At 35.3% G+C, this 9,915-nt stretch overlaps 1 protein-coding gene across 1 annotated transcript; it reads right to left on the bottom strand.

The window, feature by feature from the left end:
* Positions 1–351: 351 nt before the first annotated feature.
* On the bottom strand, positions 352–2,511 carry LOC126366250 (cholinesterase-like). The gene is made up of 3 exons (XM_050009307.1): positions 2,218–2,511; positions 872–2,121; positions 352–618 (listed from the first exon to the last, which is right to left on the bottom strand). The coding sequence occupies exons 1-3, from the start codon at positions 2,404–2,406 to the stop codon at positions 426–428; spliced, it is 1,632 nt and encodes a 543-aa protein (XP_049865264.1). The 5' UTR covers positions 2,407–2,511; the 3' UTR covers positions 352–425.
* Between the last annotated feature and the right edge of the window lie 7,404 nt (positions 2,512–9,915).

The raw sequence follows: 9,915 nt of genomic DNA, 5'->3' as shown, positions 1-9,915 counted from the left end.
GATATAGCCAGGTACATATATACATAAACACACACCCGTAATCCTAATGGCGTAGCAGAGCCACAAGTAATCAGAAGACAACTTGCAGCCACTGTTGATACGAAGTCCTAAGAATACGATGAACCTTAGATGACAAGGGAGCAGTATATCGCCCGTAACAATTGTCTATCATGCTACAGTCAGGGAGTAAAATAAAATTTGAGTACGGTCACGAGCACTAATATACACTTTGAAACCATGTCACATTAACTTTTTTGACAAATAAAACCGCGAGTTTCATTAAATGTCAAATATGTGCGACAGGGTTCTAAAGTGGGTACATGATATTACTCATAACTGTACCTAAGTGAGTGAACTAAGTAACAAATAATGTAATCTCATTTAAATATTTACTTATTTATTAAACTTCTTCTATCACACGTGAGTTAGTTCTTGTACCCTTTCTGATAAATTTCATTTAATTTGTAGAAAAGTTCCCAAAATGCCATTCTATCATTGTATGGTCTCGTTTCTATTTTCATTTCTGTGTCTATGTTCAAGTAATAGTGTAATGAATCTTTGCTGGTGATCGGTTGCCATTTCACTGGAAGCAGTTCAGTGGTCTCAGGAGTTGGGTCACTGAAAAAAAAAAAGTAAAGCATAATTATTACGTACTTAGTAAAAAAACGCTATATTCAAAACTGTATCCTCTTAGTGATAAATGTAAAACTTATTAATATTAAATAGGAAAACATAAGTTTCTGACATTACCATGGAAATATAAAACGTGTGTAATTATACTTTTTTGACAGATAAAATATTCACTCTATAGAATGTACGTCAAAAAACGAACAATGCGATAAAAATCAAAAGAATATTAATGTATACGTACCCATATTTGACAAAGTTTGTCCACATCGTAGTTATTCTATCAATGATACGTTGATCTTCAACTGTAGGTTCATCTTTCCAAAGACTTACATCAAATAGGTAACCAATTTCATCAGCATGGGTTGCTCCACCCTCTGATATATTATTCGCCCATCTCATCCAGTTTCGCTCTCCGACGTAAGAGAACATATAATAAAAAACTTGATCGGCCTCATTTTTAATATACTTGTCTACACTTCTTTCAGCAGGATAATTGAACTGAAAGTCTGACTCAAAATCAGCTAAACTAAGTTTTACTTTCTCACTTATCTCCTGGTCACCGATGTAGAAATGTTTTATAATTTCTTCTAATTCAGCTGACACAGCGTCTTCAAAATCAAAAGCAGTACTAAGTTTTTTATGGATTTCATTCCATGTTTCATAAAAATCGGACTTTTCATTTGCACGTAATCCTACCATTTCATCTTCGTTAAATCCTATTAAAATTTGCATGCCTTTGGCTTTGGGTACATTGAGGTTTATTGTATAATCTATTATGAACGCATCTTCATTTGATATTCCATTTTCAATGCATGGACCGAAATAATCTGCTTCGGAGGTAGCTGCTATAACTAATTTCGGGTCCACGGTTGAAAGAAAAGATAATGCTTCAGAAATATCAGTTGTGTTAAAACCAAGTCTCTCAGACAAACGTATTGGTGTCATAGTATTAGCTTCACTTTGAAATGTTGACATAAACGCTGTCCCACTTTGCAATATGATGCTATTGAAAAGTTTTTCTTCCGGTGACAGTAGATGTAAGTCCACCGATATTGCGCCTGCGCTTTCACCAAATATTGTTATTTTATTAAAATCACCACCAAACGACTCTATGTTGTCTTTGACCCATCTCAATGCCAGTAGTTGATCTTTGATTCCTTGGTTACCAGGTACTTCAGGAGTATTTAAACACATGAAACCGTAAGGACCGAGGCGATAGTTCAGTGTTACTAAAATGACGTCATGTCTCACTAAATATTTCGGGCCGTAGAGGGTTCTTCCAGCGAACCCAATTGAAAATCCACCTCCATAGATCCAAACTAGAACTGGAAGGCGATTCTTCGAATGCGCAGATGATGGAACGTAGACATTCAAATGTAAACAGTCGATCTTACCCACTACGGTGTTATTGAATTCTTCGATTTGGGGACACACTACTGAATCATCGTATGCTTCGAATACTTTATCAAACTGAGGATAAGGAGATGATGGCTGTGAAAAACAGAATGTATTTTCGTCAATTTTTAATATGACTTCAGTTATAATATTATACTACAATATAAAAGACACTTGTAGGACTTAACTCACCCCGAAAGGATTTTCTTCATCCACCTTCGCGTATGGTATTCCCATGAACATGGAATAATCACCATCAGGAGCTGTTAAACCTCGAATCAGTCCCACTTTTGTATCCACTAAAGGATCTATTCTTGAAAAGCCATCTACATTATTTTGAAATAATAAAATTATAAATAAAATTACTATATCTCTCTTCATTTTGAGATCTCGATCAAGTTTGGCTGACACTGTAGGAAACCTATATTTTGTAATGATAAAGTATCAAATCAATAACACTTGAGATATGTTGTAGGTATACATGCTCATTCTATGCTTGAGAGCCAACTTCTGCAGGTGATAAACTGATAAACATTTAGTCTGATTATAAAGATAAATTAAAACGATTTTAAAATGCAATAGTGGTAGATTTTAATATAAATATAACATAACAAAATAAACTTACAGCATAGTAATGAAAATTGGAGAAATATACCTCATTAGCATCACCTTCCTTATAAGGAAAATTAATTTAAGGGTGTTGGGACCCTAGATAGTTTTAATCCGTTAACTAGATGGCGTATGTATAGCGCATTCAATGTGAAACATAAATAAATTAGTTTTTCTGAGGCTTCATTTTATTTTTGCCACACGAGGTAAAATAATAATGTGTTTTCTTTAAGTTATTGATTAAATATACATTCCCATACAAAATATTCAGTGTGTTTCTGTATTTTTGTTACATATAAATCGAAAAAAACACAAAACAAAACTATTTTTACATGTAGTTTTCTATAATAAGTAATATAAAATACATTTATAACAAAAAAACCGAAATTAATGTTCTCTCCTGCATCCTGAAGAGCGACTTTGGAATTCAATATTAAACTATTTTTAGATACAAAATATATTTTTTTTACTTTTGATTTCATCAGAGAGATTATGGTAGGTATGTAGTTATGCATCCTACCACGCTACTCCACTGCGGATTAGTGGAGAACCACCCGAACCCCAGGATAAATAACTTTTCTAAATTAAATTTCGAAAAGGTTTGTTTCCTGAATTGACCGGACCGGGAATCGAACAGTGTTTTCGGGTAACATGTCTAGTCTTAACTACTGCTGTGACAATGGTACCAGAGACAAAAGAAAGAATTAGATTTTCGTTTTGGCTGCATCACGAAAAGAATCCTATAACGGCCTCCGTGGCCCAGTGGTTGAGCGTTGGGCTCACGATCCGGAGATCCCGGGTTCGAATTTCGGTGGGGATATATCACAAAAATCATAGTTTGGTTAGAACATTACAGGGTGATCACCTGATTGTCCAAGAAGTAAGATGATCCGTGCTTCGTAAGGCACGTTAAGCCGTTGGTACCGGTTACTACTTATTGATGTAAGAGGAGCTCGGTGGCGCAGCGGTTAACGCGCTCGGTCTGCGATTGTTGAAGTAAAGCAACTTTCGCAAAGGCCGGTCATAGGATGGGTGACCACAAAAAAAAAAAGTTTTCATCTCGAGCTCCTCCGTGCTTCGGAAGGCACGTTACATGAGCCATGTCAGGCCTTTGGTGGTTCAATAATAAACCTGATACCAGGGTTGATGAGGTAATTCACCTCACAACTCACACGATAGAAGATGACGACAAGCATATCACTCATTTGTTATAGACATCTCATAGATTCACACGTTGCGTAGCGTATCTTTATGCCTTAAAAGAACAGAAAAGTAAGTGGTGTAGCTTGCTGAAGTCTATGCTTTCCCACCTTAACAATCTTAATAGTGCATTGGTATGATAAGATTAATCAAGAGGTTGGTTATCTCTTCTGATATACTCGGCATATCAAGGTCCATTAGGTGTGTAGTGGTTAGAGCGTTGGGCTCGCGATCTGGAGGTCCGGGTTCGATTTCCGATAGGGACATTGTCGAAATCACTTTGTGAGACTGTGCTTTGTTTGGTAAGGACATTGCAGGCTGATTGTCCGAAAAAGTATGATGATTCCGTGCTTTGGAAGGCTCGCTAAGCCGTTGGTCCCGGGCTACTGCCCAAACATCTGCACCAACCCGCAATGAAGCAGCGTGGTAGAGTATGCTCCATACCCCCTCCGATTGATTAAGGGGATGCCTGTGCCCAGAAATGGGACGTATATAGTCTGGTTATGTTATCTTATGTAGTATATCCACATACAGGTATATACACTCACGCCCAAAAGCCCTGATGGGGTAAGCTACTCAGCTTGAGTCTGGAATGTACTCACATTTCAGACTTAAATGAACCGAGTAGAAGTCTTCCACCTTCTCCTCGATATCAAGGCCAAGTCTGACTCAAAGTACAGAAATGCATTTCTGACATCATCAGATTAATATCACTTGAGATTGGGTTGTTCAGTGCTTGAAGGTCAACTTCTGCACGTGATAAACTGATAAATTATGATTATAAGATACAATTGCAAAAGAAATAAGGTAAAAAATCCGTGATTGTGATTTTTAATTCGTTATAACCTTTTTCGGAGAACGCTTGACTTACATACTTACATCGTAATGTATTATTACATGAGACTAAAACATAGCTGACGAGGAGTGAGTGTACTATATTTACACCCCTGACTAGGGAATGCAATCCCGATCTCGCGAGATCTCGTCTAATTTTTCGAGATCAATCCCGAATCATAATATTATGACGAGATTCCATTCGAGATTGACGGGATTGGGCGAATCCCATTGAGTTATACTTTTTGTTATGATTATGCTGATTTCCAAAGAAAACTTCATTATTTAGTTAGTAATATCACAGATCAATAATGTAATATTGAAGAATGAATGTTTTTGTTTTCTATCAAAAATAATTCGTTTTAATTAACCTCATTATCACAAACAAGCAGTTTTCATCCATTATAACTTTAATTTTTATGAACTAGACGAGATCCCGAAAATTTCGAGAACTCGCGGGATTTGAATTTCCAATCCTGGCGGATCTCGAATATGCGATCTCGAGTCGGGATTGCATTCCCTACCCCTCACTATGTTAGGTTAAAACTCTGGCATTTATTTGAAATTGTTTTAAGATAATCCGGAACAATTTATTCTTATTTCTGACTTACAAAAGACCATTCCAGTCCGAGTGTAGTGTAATATCATGAAATATACATTTCACAATACACATAAGGTGGGCATGATTCGCGTTCGTAAAACGTTGCAGCCCGGACCGGTATATATTATTCAACTGTTTGTTCCTTCCTTCTGATTCTTTGATAGCATTGTCTTGTTTCGACTAAGCGGTTTCCTATTTTGTTTACTTTAGTATCTACTACGAATTTCTTAGTGACTCCTTTGCTTGCTAATATTAGCTCACACTTTAGTGTACCTAGTTTTATCGATCAGTTTTCCTTACCACATACCTATTAGAAGTTTTCCTTTGTTCGCTAATTCATGTTTGGATTATAAATGATTATCACGTGCTCAGCGGTGAAGGAAAACATCGTGAGGAAACCCACATTCCCATTAACATTAACTTGTATTGGGCTGGTTTTCCCTTCGCGGGTTTGAAGGTCAGACAGGCAGTCGCTTCTGTAAAAACTGGATTTGTCAAATCGTCTATCGAGTTGTAATGTAACATTTTCCTAAGCAATTCTTTATGTTTCATGTAGGTAATGCATTTAAAGGAACTTGAGAAGCCAACTTGACTGGTTAGAAAGCTGAAACTTTAATTACAGTGAAATTACAGATTGCCAGTAATTTACTATAAAACTTTGCTCCGATTTTCTGTGTGCTATGTAGTTAATTATATTATATTTATATAATAATATGGTTACACATAAGTGTAACCATAGAAGTATAAACTTTGCTTTTGAAGCCAATGTTACGAGTTTTAGTGACTGTTTCCTATCTGTGCATGTATTGTTTGAAGAATGTTATTTATATATATATATATATATAATTTTCATTATGGTATTTGGGGATATGCAATATGTTGTACCTCTGACTACCCCAGGGATATAGTCGTCAGCTTGTGAATGTATACTTTAGACAATTTATGGCGAGCGTTCGCGTTGCGTGTAAGTTCAGGTCTTTGTTTGATGATGGGATCCTGATGACCCTCTGTTTTCTCTTAACTACGGCACAGTGGAGTAGAGTTAAATTATGCAGAGCCGGGTCGACACGGCGCGTAATGGAAAGCAAACAAACAGTGGCCTCTGCCCTCACCTGATATGCGGACCCAAAAACCGGTCGCGTATTTACTGATTTCCTCTCCACACAGAATTGGGAGCGAAGGACAACTATAAAATGAAACTTATAATAGCATCACCCCTGCAGGGTATTGTAACAGAACGCACCACAATAATCGTCGCGGATGGAGTCATCTAGTTTATTTTCAATAAACTTTAATGTACATCAATAATGTGTTCAAATATTTGTCGAAAAGTTAGTACTTAACAGTAACTAAAAGGTTTGGCTATGGGATGAAATATTTTTTTTTCGACATTTATTATTATTTTCGTCTTTTATTTTTTATGACTTTAGACAGGAAAAACATAATTAGAACTTTGAGAAACATGTAGGCTTTGTTTTATCTTTAGGCTTCATAATTTCATAGACCTACAAACAAATGGAATTCAGTGGTCTCTACTTGCCCTGGTGGGAGGTAGGCGTGAGTTTGTGTATGTATGTATGTATCTACAAACCAATATGGAAGTGATAATGATATTCTAGTGATTATACCATTATGTATGTCTGTGCCCAGCAGTGGGACATATGTATGCTGTTTATGTTTATGTATACCATTATGAAAATACTTATTTCTTAATTTGAATCTAATGTTTTCTATAAGCCAACTATTTTTATTAACTTATAAATTCAACGCCATCTGTTAGGGAATAGATTTGGATAAGTGCATCTACTCGTACATAGATGGAGTGGGAAAAGGACTGACATTTGTGAAAAGCAGGACTTCAATTCTAGGCAGCTTGATAGCTAGAAGTCATTGTAGTACCATAGCTTGCCAATAGATGGAGCTGTACGATATCAATAAAAATAATCAACCAGGGTATTATTAATGAAACATACTATTTTTCTCCAAAACTGCTTTATTTACTATTGATGTTCATAATTAACAATGTACCTTTGATGTGAGAAACAGTAGTGTGCTTGTAGGCTTAAATCTTTCTTCTTGCTAAATCTGTCCGTCATTCACATTTGTTTTCCCATAATTTTCTTTAATATTCTGCAACAGATTCCAGGTTTGGAGTAGATACCTGTCCCTCCTGGATCTTTGGACGATTCTGAAAGTAATTAATAACTGAAATTAGGGGTAAATTTTATGTAAGAGCATAATCACTGTCTAGTACCTACTAAGACGATGACTTGCATTTACTTATTGTTTCTACAGGTATTATTTACTTATTGTTTCTACAGGTATTACTCACAGGACTCTAATAAACTAATAAAAACACGTAAGTACAATAGGAGTAGGATTCATTCTTATTCTCAAAACAATATGAAGGGAGATCAAATCTCATCATGAAAGCCAGTTTTAACCGAAACCGTTTTGCTAATAACTTTATATTTTATTTATCAGTCCAGAAACTATTGGTTGATTTCATGTCTGGTAGGTATGTAATTTACTAATTATTATATTACTCATCAATAAAACAAGGTTGTTAGTGACTGAGCATGTGTAGGAATCTAAGGAATATTTGAAAAATTTCATCTGTTAATATCTCATTAAATCCTAAACAGACTCAAATAATTCTTGTAGTCCTGATAAGAACTATCTCCCCACACATGGAGTTAAGTAATAAAATTTTGCTTGATTGCTGTTTGATAGTTGAAATTATCATAAGAAAATTTGGAATAAATGGTTGAAACAGTGACTTTTTGCACTACGAATTTCTCTATAAAATACTTAACGAATACAAAAGGTATTTATTAATTTCTTACCTGGCGAGTGAATATTTTATAGGATACATTATAAACATCGTCAAGAAGTCTTCAATCTTACTAATTATTGTAGCTAAAACCCGTACGTTGCATCTTATTTTGTCTTCCTTCCATTATGATTCCCACTATTTTGTAGTCATATTAAACACGATCTGAAAGGTTTCATAATTATATTTAACACAAAAAGTACACTAATTGTCCAACCAATACAAACCACACTACTTGATTCAAGTGTTTTGTTTAACTGTGAGAACGAATGAAGGATATGTTCAGTTTACGTCACAGGAATACATAGATTATAAAAAGGTATACGAAATTTTAGAGTTTGTTAATTAGGATTCGAGATAGGGATGTTATTTTGAAAGAATATGTACGAATTTATGGAATAAAATTATTTAAAATACAAAAATAGACATTAGGATAGTTTGAATTTTCGCGGGAGTAGCAAGCACCAAAAGGGTGTCGATGTAAAAATATATGAATGAAGGGTTTTGAGCTGGTATATTTTACAAAATTGAAAATAATAGCTATATTACGTAGTATTTGTTGTTGAAATTGATTTATAAAGCATACGAAGTTCGTACCTATCGTTTAAAATATTATTCTAATTTTTTAGAACTGTAATTCGTGAAAATTGAAAAAATCATGGAAAAAAAAGTAAAACTAAAATAATGCCAAGTGTGAATCGCATTATTTTGAGGGGTTCCGTGCCTACAATTGAAAGAACATTTAGTGAACAAAAACATGAACGTGAATTGATCGTGAATTTTATATTGCTAGTATGTTGTCGTTGTTAATGATAAGTCAAAACATGCATTGGTGGATCGGGTTTGTAGAGTGGGGGATCTTTTTAAATATTTGATTTATTGTGTTTCTTTGAATTTGTAGTTGTGATGGCAATGGAGATGCATTGTTTTTGAAAGTTTCAGCTACCTAATTGTCACAGTTTAAGAGATATAGAGGAATTTAGGTATTATTCATGGTTTTTGTCTCCAAAAACGGAACCGTTTTTGGATTGTTGACAAGGTGTTGTATTGTACGCGTTTTAGACCCTAAAATAGAACAATCCAGAAGTCACGCCACTTTCGCGTACACAGAGAAACAGCCAATAAGGTTGAGGAGCTTGGTTTGTGTAGATTATGTAAATTACAGATGTGTGCGAGAAACGTCAGGCAAATGGTCGAGCGAGTGTTTGGCTTTTTAGAAATTCTACAAAATTGGATATATTTTTTATCTAAAATTCTGCAGTTCTGATTTGATAAATTAAATAGAATTTGATTAAATAAATAACATCATTAGTATTATAGTCTACTTAAGAATAAAAATAAAATTAAATGAATATTTTTATGTCAATAGGAAGTATGAGATTTTCAATAAATACCTCGATTGTCAATGTCGGGTAAATGTCATTTGGATGTTTTTGAGGCGCTAGTGGTAGCAATATCGCGATTGCCTGAGAGATGAGACGGAGCATAACGGGTATAAAAGGGGTTTTGCACGATTTTTTGGGGACTTCGTTCGGAGCAAGAACAGCAGGAGGTGCTGCCGGTTTAGGAATTTCAAGTCGGACTAGCTATTCTGTAAGTTGGTAGGGATTAGTTCTGCTGGATTACCAGCTGTCGCGACTTTTGAGAGCTCCGTAGCTCAGGATTACAGTGCGCGATTGTTATTTTGTCAAAATATATTCCGTGGTGTAGCTGATCGTCTACCGTGTTAGAATAGGGATTAGATTTAGCTTCCGTGCGTAGATTACGTGAAATATTGAGGGTTTTGTCCGACAAAAGTCCGCGGAGTGCGCTG

The sequence above is a fragment of the Pectinophora gossypiella genome, chromosome 4 (genome assembly GCF_024362695.1).
Source record: "Pectinophora gossypiella chromosome 4, ilPecGoss1.1, whole genome shotgun sequence".
NCBI lineage: Eukaryota > Metazoa > Arthropoda > Insecta > Lepidoptera > Gelechiidae > Pectinophora > Pectinophora gossypiella.
The sequence above is the reverse complement of the archived record's forward strand: the minus strand, read 5'-3'. Positions and strand labels throughout refer to the sequence as shown.